This window comes from Streptopelia decaocto, assembly GCF_964273445.1.
Source record: "Streptopelia decaocto genome assembly, chromosome: 2".
Classification (NCBI taxonomy): domain Eukaryota; kingdom Metazoa; phylum Chordata; class Aves; order Columbiformes; family Columbidae; genus Streptopelia; species Streptopelia decaocto.
This window is the reverse complement of record NC_138655.1, coordinates 21,241,170-21,260,949: the sequence shown is the minus strand read 5'-3', so window position 1 is coordinate 21,260,949 and position 19,780 is coordinate 21,241,170. Positions and strand designations below refer to the sequence as shown.

Below are 19,780 nucleotides of genomic sequence, written 5' to 3'. Positions count from 1 at the left end.
AGTCCATAAGGTGCTACCTGAACAAGCTGGGAGATTTGTCATCAGGTGAGCTCTAGTAGGAAATAAGCCTATATATCTCCCTACAAATACTAATGGGAGCCTGGCGTTTTCCAAATTGTAGCAATAACCTGAGTATGATTCCTATGGAGCTCCAAGGTAAAGAAGAGGAGCCTTTGCTCCAAACGTGCATGGTGTGCAACATGCACATTGCCTCAGCAGGGACTTCTGGTCATAGACCTGTCCTCCCCAGGTCAGAAAAACAAAGTTTGCAGACTTGTGTTCAGAAAGATGTAAGACAAGTTTCCTCACAGCATTTTCTTTTTTATGATGGTCTTAAGTTTTCGGTATGCTTTTTCTAATTTCCCCCAGAGGCTCAAAGTGACTCAAAGTCATTTTGTCAAACTGACAGAAGTCAGGCAGGCAAGATCATGATGTCCCAGATAATGTCTCCTTGGTTGAGGTAATTATGGCTTCAGATCTCTTGCTTGTGTCCATTTAGCTCTCAGTCCCAGAAGATCAATTCAGAAAGATGCTATGGGTTTGTAAGATGTTAGCAGTGTCTATTCTGACCCTGATTTTTGGAGTCCTGAAGCAACCTGAATTTATAAGTAATGAAAGAAACATCAGAGTTGCTTTATTCTTTAGATGCCCACTGTCGCACACATTCACAGAGGCAGTACAAGGACAATTGAGCACGATACAGTACTAATCAAAACACTCCAGTCTTTCATGGGTGTAGATGCAGCTATAGTGAAAGCCATAATGACTACTGCAACTTATTTAAATAAAGTCCATTCAGGACATCTGGCTCTTCCATGTGTATTATGTGATTTTTTCCCCTTAATGTAATCTCAGTAGTGCATCCTATCCAGTTCCTGCATGTCTATCTTTCAAAGTTTTCTAGCTGTCAATGTGTTTTCTAAATCAGAAAATCTTCCTTATAGCTAATTTCAACTTGGCAAGTAAAGATGATAAATCATGGTTCATCTTACCCTAAGGCAATACATGATGTCTCTTATCTCTGTATATTTTTGAGAATTTCGGCCTTCCAGTCTGAAATTTTTCTCACTTTCCAGACTTCATTTTGTATTATTTCTCTGGTGGTTTCAGGTCTGGGACATGTAGTGGATTTAAAGTATGGCTTATCAATTCAGTGCTTGCTTTTCATTTCACAGAGATCTTTTCAGCCCTTCAAGGAACAAATTTGGGCAGCACTAAGCAAGCTTGCAGTGTAGCTTGTGTCTTAGTCAGCAGTGTTAATATAAGAAATAGAATGACTCCTCTCTTCCATCTCTGTTGGATGACTGTAGTTCGACAGTATGCTTGAATAAGTACATAACATTTAACTTCTAGATTAAGTACATGCAAAGTGTATTTCTGTAAGACAGTCTCAATTAAATCAGGTTGCCTACTGTTTTAATTTGGCAAGCTGGTTGTTAACCTGCTTTTACAAATGCAACTGCTCCTTTGCCAGGGTGGGTTAAAGAACATGCCTTCTAAACTCAAAGACTGCATGTTATTCTAAACTGATTCTGTCTTTGTTTGAATTGTACTGACTTTATTGCCAAGCCTTCAGAGCTCATATGGACTGCTTGTATTTACAAATAAACATCACAATAATATGACAGCTGGATAATGCAAGACTTCTGGACCTCAGCTAGTTTTCTTGCTGGCCTTCTTTTGAATTCACACATAGTAAATGGCTGATTTAGTTCACTGTATCAGAAAAAGGGATTTCTGCAAAGATTTACTACTGTTAGCAGGGTAATAAAGCCTCTCTGTAACTATGCAAAGGTAAATTTGAAAGTTTATCAACATAGATGAATATGGATATTTTTGTTATAAATTTCTTTTAAATTAAAAAGTTGTTATAAATTTAAAAAATATTTATAAGTTGTATTTTTATATAAAAATGGCCAATTATTCTCACAGAAATTGTGAGAACTTTTATCAAAAATCTCAGAAGCTCTGTGAAGAATTCAGTTGCTAGTGTTTGGAAAAAGTAATCTGTTACAGTGTTTTTTCCACATCCCTCATTTGTTGTGTCCATGTTTGGTAAGTAACTTGGCTTGACTCCAAACAATTTTGAAATTTGTTTATATTTTAAAAAAATATACTACCTGCATACCTATATTGATGTATAATAAAAAAGCAGTGTGCAGAGCTTGTTATCTAGCAGAGTGGGGAAGATCCAGGTCAAATCAAACTATGTACTGTGACATGTGAGGTATTTCTGATTTGCAATGAAAGATACCTTTGAAACAGATACTTCATATAAAATTATTCTTACTTTTACTTTGAGCTGTGCAGACAAGCTTTCTTTGAATAGTAATATAAATAATAGAATACATCATAACTGCTTTATTTTTTCCCACCAACTTACTTGTTACAATTTCAATAAAATAAACCTACTAAGTCAGTCCATTAGCTATTAGAGGTTTATATCACAAATGAGCTAATAGGATAATTTTTGACCAAGTGAATTGCAGGAGACTAAGTCATTATAATTTTGAACCTGGAATGTCTCTCTTTGATGTGAATTGGCAGATGAGTATGTTCATTGGCCAGAAGCATTGTTACCATGGAAATGTTATTTCCTACATCACAGCTGTCCCCATAATGCTGCTTTTGTTAAATTTCTTCTACAAATTTATGAAATGAGAACCTCTCCAAGTGACTTAAGAGGTCTGTTAAGAATGGCATTAAAATTCCTCTCCTGCTTATAAAAAAACTGTAAACAAAATCTTTAGTGGGGCTTCCAGTCTCACAAGAGATGTGCATTAGAAAATATCTCTTACAACAACTGAAAAAATAGTTAAAATCCCTTTACTAGGACATCACAGCACACAGCTGTACTCTACAATTGGCTGAGTAGATTTTTATTATTGCAGGTGTTTTATTTTTGTTAGGGATTATTACCAGAGAACTAAGCTAAACAACATGGAAGTAGTAATACTGACTTTGCATTGGGAAAAAAAGAAACCTGCAAGATCTGCCAAATGACTTAAGTGTAAATCTGATTCTCCAATACATACGCTTCTGAAAGAGCAACAAGATTATATGTTTTCGTTTCTAATTCTGCTGTAAAGAAGACTGCAAAAATACAAAAAATATCCTCAAAAATCCCATTAACAATATACAGTACAACAGATAGTATTGATATCTTTCCCTTCACATTTATAAATACTAATAATATGGTAGATTGCAAAAATGCCTGTGCTTCATAATACTGGTTTTAGTAAAGTGTGTTTGTTGGAAAGTGAAAAACAAACAAAATCAAGATTGTCATCATAATTTCACTGTATCAGCCTTAGAAACAGATAGAATAGCGTTTTTATTTATTCTTTGTAGAATAAGTGATATTCTTTGTTATTTGCTGGTGATCGTGGACTCACTGGGTGTAAGGATTCTATACCGCTCCCTGTGCTGCTTTCTGCCACAGACTGTTACAGCCCAGGGCCAGGACCTGATTTAAAAGTCAGTTTTTATAACATTATCAGTACTTTACTCCTGCAGAATTCCTGCTAATGTATTGCCAACTTACCAGGTTAATGAAGAGGGAAGAGGAAACTTTTCTACATCTACCAACACAAAAGATCTGTCTTCTTGTTAGTAAGGAAAATAACAGAAGGAAGAGCAGGGAGAGGAAGAAACAGGAGAAAATGCTGGGCAACAGTTATGGGTTATGGGGAATGACTGTTCAGTTCAGCAAGTCACCAGCTGAGCTACAGAGCTGGGGTTCCTGGTGCTGGGACTTATTTTGAGCTGGCAGGTGGATTATGATATTTAACAAACGAGGTGCAGGGAGAGAGCTGTTCACCTTACAAGAGTCTGGTTATTGTTTTGATAAATCAAGGAGAGAGAAAAGAGATGGTGGCAGAGGATGTCTGAAAGGATATGATCTTTGCTTTTTGAATGACTGTGGTATCCTAAGGTTTGGGTTTGAGCCTGTTTGTTGTTTGTATTTCTTGTCTGTGGAGAATGACTGAGTCAGTGTATTTTTCCTAGTTTAGCCTTTCTTGTTGCTGCCTATTGGATTGTTTAGTGTACAGAAAGAATGGGAAGTACTACCCTGTGCAACAAAAAAGGATGCCTGTAAAAATCCTGATCAGGTTCTTTAACCCATGGGACGTCATAATTGCTTTTTATAGCAGTAAAAGCTTTCAGGCGACTCATTATCTTCAGTTCCTCCATCCCCATTCTGGTTGGTTTGCCACGTATTTTACATCATGAGGAAGCATAAGGACTCCCAGGTGTCAGTGTGGTTTTCTGGTTTGTGTTTTGGTTTTGTTAGTTTCTTTGGTTTTCTGGCCTAACCAAAGACACCTGAGGAAATTTGGCACTTACTGTGCTAACCAGCCAGTTTCTATAACAAGTTTGTTTCTGTAGGCAAGAATCTGAAAAAATAGTGAGATGCCATCCAACTCTAAAACTGGTTCAAAAGCTGCAGCCGAAGATTGCAGGTTTTTAACTGTGGAGACAGGATGAGACTTTCTGTTTGGTACATACAAAACAATGAGGATTCAGTGTGTCTGCAGCTGCTTCATGGAAAATATCACAGCAGCCAACCATATCATTATAATAAATTAATTCTAAAATTAGTATTTTCTTGTAAGATTATTAAATACCTTTAAAGCATGAATATGTCAGTCACAAATTGGGAGAGGCTGGATGAAGTTTCTGACTTGTTTTTTACTACTTCAAGCAAATGGTCTGTCTAAAGCAGGAGATACAAAGACTGAAGCAAAGATCTTACAATACTTCTCTGCCTCCCTTCTGGGAGGATTTCATTAGGCACTTTATGGTATTCCCCCCTGACTATGCATCAACTGCAGAAAGCATTGTTTTCCAAGTACCCAGTTTTGGGCACTGTATTTTGGAATTGTTTATCTGCCAATGTTTTGTAATATTTCTGTGATTCAGCACAGATATTGATAAATTGTAGTTTCTGATTATCTGCTATAGTTGGAGTCTGGAAAACCTTGACAACAAATTTGATTCCAGAGAATAATTGCACTCCGTGTTTTGAAAACAAGTGAGTCTCTGCAAAGAGATCTTGAAGATTAGTGCCTTTAAGAAATCCAGAAACTCAACACTGTGTTTTCCAGAAGGCTATATATGAATATCAATTTTCTACTTCCTTACAGTCTTTCTTTAAAAGCATAAAGAAAAAGCTTACAGGCTAGAACTGGCCTGTAGAATATCAATTTGAGAACAATGTCAGATTTGTAGCATCATGGAATCATAGAATCATTTAGGTCAGAAAATACCTTCAAGATCATAAACTCCAAAATTTAACTTAACACTGCCAATTCCACCAATAAACCATTTCCCTAAGTGCCACATCTACATGTCTTTTAAACACCTCCAGGGATGGTGACTCAACCACTTCCCTGACCAGCCTGTTCCAATGCCTGACAAGCCTTTCTGTGAAAGAATTTTTTCCTAATATCCAATCTAAACTTCCCCCGGCACAACTTGAGGCCATTTCTTCTTGTCCTGTCACTTGCTACTTGGGAGAAGAAACCAACACCCTCCATGCTACAACCTCCTTTCAGGTAGTTGTAGACAGCAATAAGATCTCCCCTCAGCCTCCTTTTCTCCAGGCTAAACAGCCCAAGCTTCCTCAACCACTCCTCATAGGACTTGTGCTCTAGACCCCTCACCAGCTTTGTCCCCCTCCTTTGCACTCTCTCCAGCACCTCAATGTCCTTCTTATGATGAAGGGCCCAAAAAGCATTTGACGTGGGGCCTCACCAGTGCTGAATACAGGGGGACAATTACTTCCCTAGCCTTCTAACCACACTATTCCTGATACAAGCCACCTTTTTGGCCCCCTGGGCACACTGCTGGCTCATGTTCAGCCGGCTGTCAATCAACACCCCCAGATCCTTTTCCACCAGGCAGCTTTCCAGCCACTCTTCCCCGAGCCTGTAGCACTGCCTGGGGTTGTTGTGACGTGAGTGCAGGACCCAGCACTTGGCCCTATTGAATCTCAAGTTCTGCTTTAGCTTTGAGAAACCCCTGTATGGAGAAGGATGTAAACTAGCTGTGTGTATGTAAGCTGTCAAGGTCAGAGAACAGGCCTGAGCCATTTTGTTAACTACGAGACATGTGGCACAGGGGCCTTCAATGACAATAAGGACCGTATTAAATTTCCTGTCAAAGGTATCTGTTGGTCTGACTCTGCCTGAGTTGGTTAGCATGGTATATTGTTAAGAATAACATCTAGTGCTTAGCATTGTTGTAGTCCACCATTGGCTTTAAATTACATAGGTTTATAGACGTCTTACTCTCATTTTTTTTTAATGTCTTATTTTTCTCTTGTTTGTTTTGAAGAACTTTCTGCTTTAGCTTTGAGAATGTATTCGTCTAAATTTTTTCTGTAGTGTAGGTGGTCTCAAACAGTTAAGAAAATGTACTGTAAAATACGTAGGAAGCTGGCATGCCCAACTTGATCCTGATTATCTGGAATAATTGTCACTTGGGAAATGTAAATATGCTTAAAACCTGGTTTGAGATTGCTTTAAGTGGACTGTTTTAATTGATTATCAGATTTCAGGGTTTGTTTCACACCTAGCAGTTATTATTCATTTAACTTGAATTTGAGTATTCCCTCTGCTTGTTTGTGGAGAGATTACATAGGAATACTATATTTTAGGAAGGGCGTTCAAAGTTAGTTCTCTCAATTGAGAAAAACTAGAAAAGAAAGTGATTGAAGTGGAAGACTGAGCAGAGAAATCTTTCCTATTTCTCTGTTCACTGGAAAACTGAAGCATCTGACTTGAGTATGTAGCATACTTATGCAACAGAGACCTGTCTGTGGTTCTCAGTGTCCTCAGGTGATTTCCTGGATTTAGCAGTAGCTCAGAAAGCAATATTCCCACCTGAACTTTGCCCATCACCCTGCTCTTGTTCGTCCCCATAAGCCACAGTCAGTGGCCTGGCTGTCACTCTCACCCTGCTGTTGCTGTTGGCTGCCACTCAGCTGGGGTTGTGTGATGATATTGTTCTTGTTTTGATTCTAATACAGGTGATTATTATGCCATTGTATACATGTGATTGGGACTAGCGTAGTTAATTCTTTTATTTAATGTGTTGTTTGTTTGGTTTTTTGTTTGTTTTCCCCACCTGGATAAATTCTCTTTGAGGGGGATATTTTTAAGATGAGTATCTGATGAGACACCTTGAAAAACCTGGGTTTAGTGCCTTCTCTATTCCTTGACTCATCTCATAAATTACTTTTATTTAATGTCAGTTTTAAAATATTGTTGTACATATTTAACTGGGTGCATGTGTGGTTATGTTTATGTATATGTATAATACACGCAAAGAAAACTTCAAGTTATTTTTGTTTCCTGTTAAGAGAAAAGGCTGTAGTATTTACTCTTTCTTACTCTGAAGTCCATCTTATATTTCTGTTACTCAAGAAAGCAATCAAACCTGACATACAACTCCCTATTTTTCTGGGAATAATAAATTTCTGTCACTGTGAAAAGGTAGTCTGGGTAGAAGGATAGCTTTGCTGGTAAGGATACCAAGCATCTACCAAGAATAATTAGTGAGTGAGGATTGGATGGCCAGGATGAGTTCAGCATGCTGATGAAGAAGGTGCTCATAACCACTGCAGATTTACTATGACACACTGTAAGCCACTCAGAACTCTCCTAGTACTTATTTCTCAAAGATTTTTTGTTGAGAGAGGAGTTGGGACTTTCTCTGGGAACTTTTTGCTGGTTGGGAGCATAACAATAATGTCTTCTCTGCTGCTTTTAGGAGGGAGCAGGGGGTGGGCAGAACTCAAAGCTTTAATTAAAGCAAATATATTTAGAACTCTATGGGAAAAAGCAGAGTTTTGCAAATGAACTTTCAATATTAGTAATTTGTACTAGTATTTGGTATATCAACACAAGTCTAAATCACTTTTTTTTTACTTGAAAACTCTAATGCTTTCCTTAATTGGCCAAAAGAATGTGGCTCAATGAAGTCTACCTCATTGTTGACAGGTGTACACAGCAAAGCTTCATTTTGTGATACAAAAGCCTTTAGACAGCAGGCAAGGGGCAAGTTTTTGTAATACGTAGTACTTTCATAGTTAAATGAATAGTGAAATTATAGCAACTTTGTTTGCATGCCAACATTTTTAAGCACACTGATTTCTTTAATAAGGGTAATTTTTGTAATCTGTAGCACTTAAATAGAATTATACATCTTGGGAAATTACACATGAAGCACCTCAAAGGCGCATTAAACTCAGGAAATGGAAACCTTCTTCTTGGTGTAAGTTTTATGAGAAAATGGAATCTTTCTGTTTTCACTGCTATGACAGAAGACCTTTCCTAAATGTTAATAGCACTTATAAAGCAATGCCATAATTATTACTTATTACTAGATATGACAGGAACCCACTGATTTTCTGGATATCATTCTTGAAAAATGGATCATTGGAATAGGTTGTACTGCAAGCAGGAAAATTGTTAGTATACTTCCACTATGAGTTTGTGCTGTGTGAATGAGCTCCCACGTGAAATAGCAGAAATTCAGTAATGACTTACACAACAGTCTTTCCCCAAAGGGGCATTTATAAGATCTCTCTCCAGGGATATGTTTTCAAAACAGTTTCAGAAACTAAATAGCTCTGCGTTTCTACTCCTGTGTCAAATTTGAACTGATTTTTTAAAATATTAAAAAGAGAGAGACCTGTCAGAAAACACAGTCACATTAGTAATATTTCCTTAGAGAACTAGGTTACAAATAGCATTACTGGATAAGGGCCTCTAATTTTCTGATTGCTATAAGAATTTTGCATAAGATAAAGTTAAAGATACTAGCTCTTCCCAACACTGTTCTTCCTGGATGTCTCTTGCATTTCTTATGTGCAAGGTAGTCATAGTGTTGAAACTGAGAACTAGTTTCTGTGGCATCTTGTTTCTGTGAATCAGTCCCTGTAGTTGTTAGTTTCAAAGCAAATAAAGCATGTGATGTTATAATTTTACAAGTTTGTTCCTATAGTCCTAAAAAGCCCCAGAAATAGAAATCCACTTTATTTTTCCTTCCTTGCCTTCCTCTTTATTCACTTCCTACCCTTCTCCTTAGTGTTAAATGTACCAATATGAGTCAGTGTGAACCAACATAGAAAAACAAAGAGAGTTAAAAAAGGATAAGAAAAAAACTGTGAGGTTACCACTGTGATGCAGTCTTCTGTTATTGTCTGTTCACAAAAGGCCACTAAGTCTCTCTCTCAGCTTTGTTTTGTGCCTCTCCATTTCGTGATCCAAACTCTCATTCATATTTGCTCTTATATCTTCCTTCAGAAGCACATCCAATATTTTTTTTACTTGATGGCAAAGGTTCACTTCTACGAACTGTTTTCCTCTGTGTTGTGGCTTAACTCCAAACATTTTGTGCCTTCATGCACATGCAGTTGTCAACTAAAGCACTTGATGGGTACCTCCCAAATATCTCAAATAGTTGCATTGTTGTTCCAAATCTGACACCTCATCCCATTTCCCCTTGAGTCAGTGGGAAGAGACCCAGTAATCTGTTTGGTTTTGAGGACACTGCATTAAATCCATAGATAAGTTTTGTGTGACAATATGTGTATCATAAGAGCTTCATAAAGAAGCAAGAAAACCTTACTTTTTTGAAATAGATTCAGGCCACTATAGAAAAATGGAAATGAGTATGGCTATACACACCAAAATTTACTCTAGAGCCATTTACTGAACAGTAAAACTCTAGGAATAGCCTTTGCATGTTTTTGAAAATCTGTTTAAAAAATAGAAATATTCTTTGTTAGCCTCTACATACTGGTTATTTAACACTAAAAAGAATAATTTCCCCTGGTTTCCAGAAATATTCCACTGTTTTGTGGATTATCTAAGACTGTATCTAAGGAGGACTTTCCAGTGAGACACACCGTACAGAACAGAATAATAAAGGTTTAAGTCCTGTGCGAGAACTTCACTGAAATAGAAACATTCTCTATGTATTCTCAGGCCCACATGAACTCCAGAGTTTCCAGGTCAGGATGTTTGTCCAGACACCTACCCATTAGATGTCAGGGCAAAATTTGGATAGGTACTGCTGCCATCACTGTATATTGTCATTTCTGTGCAAATGAAAGGTCCCTTAGTCTTCATGTTGTGAAATGCTGCAGCAGGTAATTTAGATGCAGCCACATAAAATGTGTAGAAACAGTCTATAATGAGTACAAAAGGTGTATTAGAATTAAATGCCATTTATTGGTAATGATGATCTATGTCACATAGCAATAAAGTATTGTATGAAATACATGTAAAACACATGTAGTCATGGCTGAAGAGGGAGAACAAAAAACCTACCATTGTTCTTGACTAAGCTAAAACAGATTACTGAAAATATCCTTTGAATGTCTGAGTGTTTAGAAATGAAAGCTAGACTTCAGGGCGATATCCTTATCCACTCGGTATTGAATCAAGTATCTGTTTCCAAGAGGAATATAGATTATGTGAGAAAAAGAGTGGCAGAGCATTGAATACAGAATTTAAATTTCCCAGGCAAAAAATGTATATAAGATATACTGATGTATTAATTCTTAGATATGCTTTTGCTAGTAATGTCTTTTCAGACAATCAGTAAATAAGATCTTGTTATTTAAAACAAAATTTTGAGGAGTCAAATATGTTTACAGAAGACCAAACAGGAACCTAAAATTAAAGTTTCTGCTTTTTACCTCTCAAGAACCGAACCCTACCTGTGTGAATTAGCTGCTTCTACCCTCCAGTCTCCCAAAACCTTCCATCTGAAACCTGTCCTTTTCTGTCTTCCCCTTTTTACTCTTCTTTGTCTGCATCGTTTACCCATCCACTGGCTGACAGTGTCTTTACATCCAAAATGCAAAGCAGACAGATGGGCGCCTCAGGAAAGAACATGACTAAGAGCACCAGCATCGGCGGGGACATGTACACACTGGAGAAGAACGATGGCAGCCAGTCGGACACTGCAGTGGGCACTGTTGGTGGTGGTGGCAAAAAGAGACGCTCCAGCATCGGTGCAAAGATGGTCGCCATCGTGGGTCTCTCACGAAAAAGCCGTAGCACGTCACAACTCAGCCAAACTGGTAGGAACTGGATTTTTTTCCCCTCACAAATTATCACTTAAATGTTTATAATGTTTATGTATTATGGTTTAATCAACACTATGGTTTAATCAACACTAATCAACACTGTTCTACGGAATGAAGAATATAGTCAAACATCTTTTTTTTTCTGGACATTTACTAAACTATTCTTTTCTTAGCAAAGATCCTTTTCAGGTTGGACTGAGGCTTTTATTTTCTACTTGCTGAAACCTGCTTAATGCACTAATTCCTTGTTTCTCAGGAGACAACATGAGCTGCTCTACTTCCATTTGGGGGGAATCCTTCCTGTGAGTTTGTGAAGGGTTGCTGAAAAGTTGCAAAAGTGCTTTGCTTTTGTCACAAATAGCGTTTGCGTATTTCAGTATGTTTTTTTCTTTTTATCATTTGAAAATGCGACCTTATTTTGAAATGGAACAATTTTAATTAACAAAATGGTATATATTATTACTCTGGTACAACTGTTGTATTTCTTTTTAATTAATTTCTTTGCAGCCTACAAGCATATTCACCATCAGTATAAATTTTCCTTATTTCTGTTTATCTTGGTGAAAATTTGATGTTAAAATATTCTACCTAGGAAAAAAGGAGAGTTTTTCTGCTTCAATGCCTAAAGCATTTAAAATCTTATGCATATTTTTCTATTCTTCCTATTTCAGGGAAAATCCATATAATGCACTCTGAAAAGCTCTCATTGTCAATTAAGAAAGCTGTATAGGACGAGTGTAATTAAATGGAAAAAGATCACTTGTATTTAAATGATATATACATTAAAAAGTGTTTAAGCAAATTCTAGTTATACACATACATGTATTTATATATTTCAAAGTATATACATAAGATATATAGTATGTTCAATGTTTAAGTAAAACTGTTGTAACATTGTCATATGGTTCAACATATATATATGTATATATATATGGTTCAACATATACATGTGTGTACATATATATATACATTCAGCTGTGTGTGGTCCCATCTGAAGCTCTCCATTGTGCTAACCACCATTCAAACATTGATAAGAGATTTTTCAGTTCTCTGGAAAGTTTATATTGTGAAACCTAAGTGATAAGAGTTTTAATATATGAGTAAATGGAACAAAACAATTATTTGCAATGTCAGAAATTTTTAATGTAAACTTTTGCAGGAGGCGGATTTAAAGTACCTGGAAAGAGTGGAAGTAAAAAAGAGGGTAAAGGAAGGGTAAGGAAGAGGGTTGACAGGGCAGATGAAGGAGGAGTACAGAAAGAGAGGAGGGAGCTTGAGTGTGCACCTCACTGAATGTGATACGAGACAGGAAGGAATGAAGAAGAAGAGAGGAACGAACGTATACAGTGAAAGCTCTGAATATCAGTCAGATAGTGATGACTCCATCAGTAGGCAAGTCTTTGCAGGAGTCTCATGTTTTACCAGCTCACTCACAGACTATGGAAATGCTAGTTTCATATGCATTTCTATTTTTACTGAGTTCAAATGCATGCGAGGCAGAAGATGAAATCATCTTTATACAGATCTGGGAAGTGTCTGGTTGGGCAAGAAATAAACTTAGCCACTTGCTCACCTAGAAATCTAAATCTTACTCATGTGACAGTACATAGACATGTAACTGAATTGCTGTGTTTGAATATCAAGTCAAATACAACGCACTAGATTTTTAGTTCTGATCTAATATTGTGTCTCTTACTGTAAAAGATATCAAATGGAGGATGTCAGCTCTTTGCATGCTGTTCAAATATGTCTCAGCACTAGTATCTGTACTGTGTGGCTCACCTAGATTTGATTGAATATGTGCTCTCTTAGTTATTTGGGACTTTCACTCTGTTTTTCTCTCTGTTATATCCAATGAGTTGTCCAACAACTCATTAAGTGCTCAAGTCAGAGACAAACGTGAAATGCAACTCTTTCAAAAGTACTCGAGGTCTCTTGACCCATTGAGTGTGAATGGGATGTTTTGAAAAAACTCTTGAAAAAGGAGCTGTATTTCAGTGCTGTTAGTGGAGCAGCAGAAACCAGGGGAGCTGACTCGACTCTGGCCAGCAGCCTTTCTCCCTTGGCTGCTCCCTGGAGACGTCTGTGCTCAGGGGTGGCTGGTGCCTGGCCCCAATGAGAGCAGCCATTGTACCTCCAGCTGCCACCTTCCGAAAAGGCCTCTTGTGTATCAGTTGGATATGGGTTGTTTTGTTGAGCTGTTACAACACTCCAGCTCCTGCTGCCCATTTTGACCATGCTTCTGAAGGGCCACATTGTCTGGTGACCACATGTGGCTGCACCTGGCAGGACAGGCACGTGCACCATTCGGATAGTTGGGTCATGCAAGCACGCTGATGATAAGGTGAGCAAGCCTGTGGCCACAAGTCAGCACCGTGAGGAAGTATGTGTACGGTGCTGTGTCTCCAGTGGTGCAAGGTGATGGCCTGTTGGTTGGTGAGGGTGAGCTCATATCATGAAGTGTTTTGGGTGTCTTAAGCATCCAACAGCACATGTTAAAGTAAATATTGGACACTAGTGTTATACATGAATGCTGGAGGTTTAAAACTTGCAGTTGATGTATTTAATGAATTTATAAATTTACCCTGTCTGTCTCATCACGTTCCTGTTTTCACACGGTAAGTCCCTGCACCAGGAATCATGTTTTGATACAAGCATTGATACAAGGGCAGGGATCAAAATGCTAATGATCTGTAGATACCCTGTAAGTACAGTTTTCTGGAACTGAGAGTCAGGGGATACTCAGATGGCAAGGCACGAGGACCACATAGAAACTGGTCAAAATATAAAGGGTTCTTAGGTATTTTTTTAAGAAATTATCTCATTCAGGTGAGAGGCAAGTATCATCTCTTTACATATCAGGCTTGAAAAAGCATACAGATATCATGAGATAACAATACTACTTCTATAGAAAGTTGTGATTATATTTATAGCAACTAGGCTTTTATAAACTGTGTGTCATATGGAAGTCAGTGAAAAAATGCCTATTGGTATCTCTGAAGCTTTTTCCAAGTGTTTTGTAAAGCATAGTTGTATTGCAGTGGTTTTCTTCATCTATATTTTATAACTAAATCTATGCCAGAAGTTTTTTTGAAAGTAGGCCATCATGACTGCTTTCAGAACCATGAATCAGATTTACCATAAATGCCTTAAAAGGTATGTTTTTACTGTCTTTTTTAATTAATTTTATGTTTTTTCTTGTTCCTTGGCATGGTATTGTAAATTGACACTCAAAATACATACAACAAAGTAGTTTTTATTCTGATCTGGAATTCTTTCAGTATATTCAGGTAGGAATGGTGGTTTGGGTTTTTCCAGGCAAAGGATATGTTGATTGTTGTTACAGGTGAGAGTAAAAGGAGTAATAATAATAATAATAGTAATAATAATAATAGTAAAAAAATATTAACACCTAACAATGGTATTTGGATTTCATTCAACTATGGCTAGTGCTTATTCTGTTTTGGGAGGCCTCCAGAGAGAGAACTGAATACATCTGAAATATGAGAAAAACCTTAATAAGCAATGCTCTTTTCTCCTCAGACATATACAGTCTTAATTTCCTAGAAAATTGCTAATCCAGTAACTCTGCTGACCAAGCCCATCAAAGGTAATTTATGAGAGTAAAATGATAACTCAAGAAGTTGAAGAGATCTGACCTTATTAACATAGGCCCTAGGAACTGGTCTTTTCAGATTATCATAGCAAGAGAATCCAAGTGTCTTCTCATACCATTACATGAAAAGATCTTAAGTGGTGCTCTGTGGATTACTATTGTTATGAGAAAAGAATGAGCAGAAAAAATGCCAGAGTTAACACCATGGGAATACTGAAAACATGAATAAAAATAGATGAGACTCATTCTCTGGTTTCCATTTGGGCTTAAAGGAGAGTTGTAATTTATTTTTTAAAAGTTCATTCTACTTTTAACAATGCGTATCACTGCTGTGCTATTTCTTTCCTATTATTTATTTAAATGTAAAATTGAAGTGTTAAGAATGTACAGGGTCAGTATTTTGTGAACTGTTTTGATATATTTCAAAGCAATTAAGGAAAAAAAAAAAGCCTCAAAACTCCTGCGATTTCTTTAACCTTGAAATCAAGCTAATGGTTGGATGACACAAAAGTCATTTTACTTAAAGTAACTATTAGATAAGACTTTAGCAAAAGACAATATACAATAGAGCAGCAAGGTAAATAAAAAAATATTATAGTTCTGGTTGCTGTACCTTTTCATTGCTACAAAAAATAGCTAAAGCACCACTCCCTACACTTGAGTGAAGCAATCATTACTATAAGCTAAATTTGGCAGGTTAGAGAGAGCTTGTGTTGTAACCTTCAGGTCCTGATTCCACAGACAAAATTGACTTTCTTTACAGAGGAAAGCAAAATACAAGATGCAAATCCAAACCAGTGTCTTAACTGTGTTTGCTTGGCTATTCCTGTCTGGAATGCAATCCTTATCCTGCAACAGCCCTGAGGGAACGGATGATCAGGCTTGCATACAGGTGCAGACCTGTAACTCTCAGTTGTATTTCATTCATGAGTGAAGTCTTTGTCCTCTTCTAATTGCAAGATCTTAGATCTCCCTTTCAACTTACATGCACTGTCTCTGGCAGGTGGATACCTGAGTGTCTTGACTTCCCTTATTTAGCTGACATTTCTCCTTCAGCTGGGAAAATATTTTGTCTTGTCTTTAGTTAGCGAAGACTTATTGCATTTGCAGGCTGATTATATCCAAAAGCCTAAGCAGTTTAACTTACGTTTTCAAGACTTTTTCAGAGTCTGGACCATGTCATGGACCATACATACTAAAACATTTCCTCTGTGTGTGTACATACAGTCACATGGACAGGGCCCAGCACACTCTGAGAGACTTAGTCCCATGACGTCTTTGGGTATACAATCACGATAGGTGGCATCTATTAAAACAGATGACAAAAAGCGTGTAACAGCATGAATGGAGAGTGACCAGTGCCTGCAGAGAGGTGTAACCATGTGGTTGAGTGTTTCTCCAACAGCCCTTCATATGAAAACAGAGCAGGGTCAACTGATACTGCCTGAGCTCCAGCTTCTCTGTGGCGACATGTTGCTCCATGTAAGCTAATTATTTGTTCTAATAGGTGAATTCTTCCAAGATAAAAACCACAGGAAAGCCACTGGTAAACTATGCAAGGTCAACCAAGACACAGACAAGTATTAAAACCTATTAAAATCTCATGAGAACCAAAAAGCCTTTTCTTTTTTTAATGACCAAGATACAGGCTGTCCCTCCTTTAGCATGAAGATAAACTTTGGCAAGATGCCATGTGTGGCATGGCATTATAGGGTTATAAAAGTGGAGTTTTGAGATGGTGTGTAATAGTGTTCTGAGCTCTCTTAATATCCTTTATAATTTTGTTGGGGTTAAACTATGACATTATATTCTTGAAGTTATATTTCTCTGCAGAAAAAAAAAGGGCAAAAAACAGTTGACTCAGTGCAAATAAAATGATGATTGCTCTTGAGAGAACTGAATAATGTTCATCATAAAGAGGCACTTCCATTTTAACAAATTCTGGAGAGGTCCAAAAGGTGATCCCAGTGAAAAAGGCTAAAGTATTTTGAACTGTTGATATTTTATGGCTACATCTTTTCTTAGAAGAAATGAAAGAGAAGTAGGACTCTCAGAGAAAAAAGCTTGAGTAGGATTTTATTTTCTCTCTCTGTGCATGTGTGTGTGTGTGTGTGAAAAGCCAAATTTTTGATTCTGTATGGTTTGTTTGTAGGGTGTTGAAACTATGGTCTAAAGTACTGTATTCATAAGTAGGACAGTCTCACTTATGTCTGTCATGAACCAACCACATAGCCTGTAGAGCCATTTCCTCAGTTATTGAAATCTGTAGGGAACATTGGTCTTGTATGGAGTTTCATATTTCTCAATTCAAAGTTCATATTTATATAAAAACAGTCTTCTACCACACATACAGTACATATGTTTCCTACTAAAAAGAAGATGATTAATCACTTCCACCAGTGGTAACTAAAAGAAAAACTACGTTGACTGCCTTTTATTGTTAAAAAGGAGATCCAATATGGCAAGTAAACAACTTATGGAACTAAAAGCATATTTGTTTTCATAATATACATTGTTATTTTCTATCCCTAGAACAAATTTATGTGGCCAAAATGGCAACTGAAGTTATCATTCACTACTTTAAATCTGGCCATGTATTTTAATTTTTTTTTTTAATCATTTTTTTTTAAATATAATTCAGGTGATTTGAAGCTAGCTATTGGTTCGGGGTTTTATTTCCTCTCCTATTCCAGAGAAAGATTGCTTTAATGTGTTGTATTATGTTTGTACCATTATTCTTTATGTGTAATCTCTTTTAGTTTCAACATAAACCCATATTACATTGATAGAAATATAGGATTAGCAGTTGACAAGAGATTAAGGCTAATTTGTCCTCCTGATTAATTGAGGATTGTGACTTGAATCCTTTACCGAAGAGAAAGTAACATTATAATAAACATATTACCAAGAGCATTAATCAGCTTTTACTAAATAAATTCTGGAGAGTAGCTAATAAATAAATAGACTGTAATTGCAATCTAAAAAGGCTGATTACACAGGCTTTTAACTACATTTTATTAAGGTGACAGATTTTTGGTTTTAAATTGCTTTCTTCCACATGTAGGAAAAGACTAGGAGAGAAGATAAGGCAGTACAAAATTTATGCAACTCTCCTCAAGGGATTTTCTGTAGAGGAGGTAGGTATATGTTTGAGTCCTCATATTTTCATAAAGCTTCAGTGAGAGATGGATGCAGAGAAAAGAAATACATAGCTGAGGTGTCATAACTGAACTTGAGGCAGTGCTAGTTATGATCTTATAGAAGTCCTCTGGAAGACACTTCTCATACAGAAAGTATGGGAGAGACCTCATGCCATATATAAGTGGAAATTCCAGGTAGATGAGGAGGAAGTCCTGTAATGAGAAGAAGGAAGTTCTTGTAATGAGACTCAGAAGTAAGAAGAAATTATTTTATATTTGGACAAAATGTGCTGGTCATTACACTAACTGAGCAAGGCTGCCCCATTCACAAATTACTCATTGAGCTCTCTAATATGTAGCTACCAGCTCAATGAGATTTGCATCTGTGAGATTTCCAGATGACTGTGGCAGAAGTAAAATTAAAAACCCCAGTTGTAGGCATTTGAATGATTAAAAAACTCTACTTATATTTCCAAAAATTATTTTCTGTGTTCCTAAACCTTTCAATAAAAAGCAACTTACTCAGATTACCACCTGATTTCATTAATAAGGGGGGGAAAAAAAGGAGAAAGCTGTGAGATCAGAACATTTAGCTTGACGTTCCATGAGTTTTCTTCCTTTTCATAATTAGAGGTAAAAATAGAGAGAGAAATGTAGAGTGATCTTTCATGGTAAGAATGCTGCTATGCTATCTTCTTATTCAGAGCAGAAGAATTCTCATAAGATCCTTGCTAAAAAATATATACGAGTAATTGACAAACTTTAAAGATATTTTACTTCTGCTTTCACAGTAAACAAGTTGTTTTTCTTTGTGTTTTTACATAAGGAAAACCCATCACAGTCCTTTCTGAATTAATTCAATCTGGAGAACATTTCTTTTTTAGGCTATGTGAGAGCTTTTCAAAAGAATAATTTAGACTTTCCTTCAAAAAGTTTCAGTTTGAAAACTCCTTTTGGGATTTTATAATTCCTTAGTTAATATGTGATATATGCAAACTTCTTGTTGAATATTCTGTAAAAAAGGGCTCTGACTTCATAATAGTGAAACTGGAGAGTGAAAAGAACTCTGTAAGGCAGAGGGGTCAAACTCATTTTTACAGGGGACTGCATCAGCCTCACGGTTGCCTTCAAAGGGCCGAATGTAATTTTAGGACTGTATAAATGTAACTACTCTATGCCCATGCTGTAGAGTAATTTCATGCTTTTACTCCAGCAATTATTCAGTTTTCAGTTTGCCTGAAATGTCTAGAATATTTACCTGTTCTGTGTATCTATGTAGTTCATATTTTAGGCAAGAAAATTCAATTTTAGTTGTTTCCAGTTGAATTAATTTTTCCACTATTGTCAGGTTTTTACATAGCCACCTCAATGACTACTGTTTGTATTGTTACAGAAGGATAATACCAGTATTATTTAGTGTCTTTGTGGGGAACACAGACAGTGGCATTGAGTGCACACTTAACAAGTTTGTGGATGACACCAAGCTGAGTGGTGTGGTTAATACTATAGAGGGAAGGGATGCCATCCAGAGAGACCTTGACAGGCTTGAGTGGTGGGCCTGTGTGAACATCATGAAGTTCAACAAGGCCAAGTGTAAAGTCCTGCACCTAGGCTGGGGCAATCTGAAACATGGATATGGGCTGGGTGATGACTGGATTGAGAGCAGCGCTATGGCAAAGGACTTGAGGGTACTGGTGGATAAAAGGCTGGACATGAGCCGGCAATGTGCACTTGCAGCCCAGAAGGCAAATTGTATCCTGGGCTGCATGAAAAGAAGCGTGGCCAGCAGGTCCAGGGAGGTGATTCTGCCCCTCTGCTCTGCTCTGGTGAGACCACACCTGGAGTCCTGCGTCCAGCTATGGGGCCCCCAACATAAGGAAGACATGGACCTGCTCAAGCAGCTCCAGAGGAGGCCAC

The 19,780-nt window shown here is 37.2% G+C and overlaps 1 protein-coding gene across 29 annotated transcripts in view; it reads left to right on the top strand.

Annotated features, from left to right (window-relative positions):
• RIMS2 (regulating synaptic membrane exocytosis 2) overlaps nucleotides 1-19,780 on the top strand; it is a gene marked incomplete at its 5' end in the record, with an annotated part of 471,635 nt that overhangs the window by 408,249 nt on the left and 43,606 nt on the right. For 8 of the 29 annotated variants that reach the window (XM_082045230.1, XM_082045232.1, XM_082045216.1 and 5 more), the window contains one exon: nucleotides 10,860-11,101. The exons of the other annotated variants lie outside the window; for them this stretch is intronic. In XM_082045230.1, coding sequence (XP_081901356.1) covers nucleotides 10,860-11,101 — 242 coding nt within the window. The remainder of the gene's footprint in view (nucleotides 1-10,859; nucleotides 11,102-19,780) is intronic. 29 annotated transcript variants of the gene reach the window in all.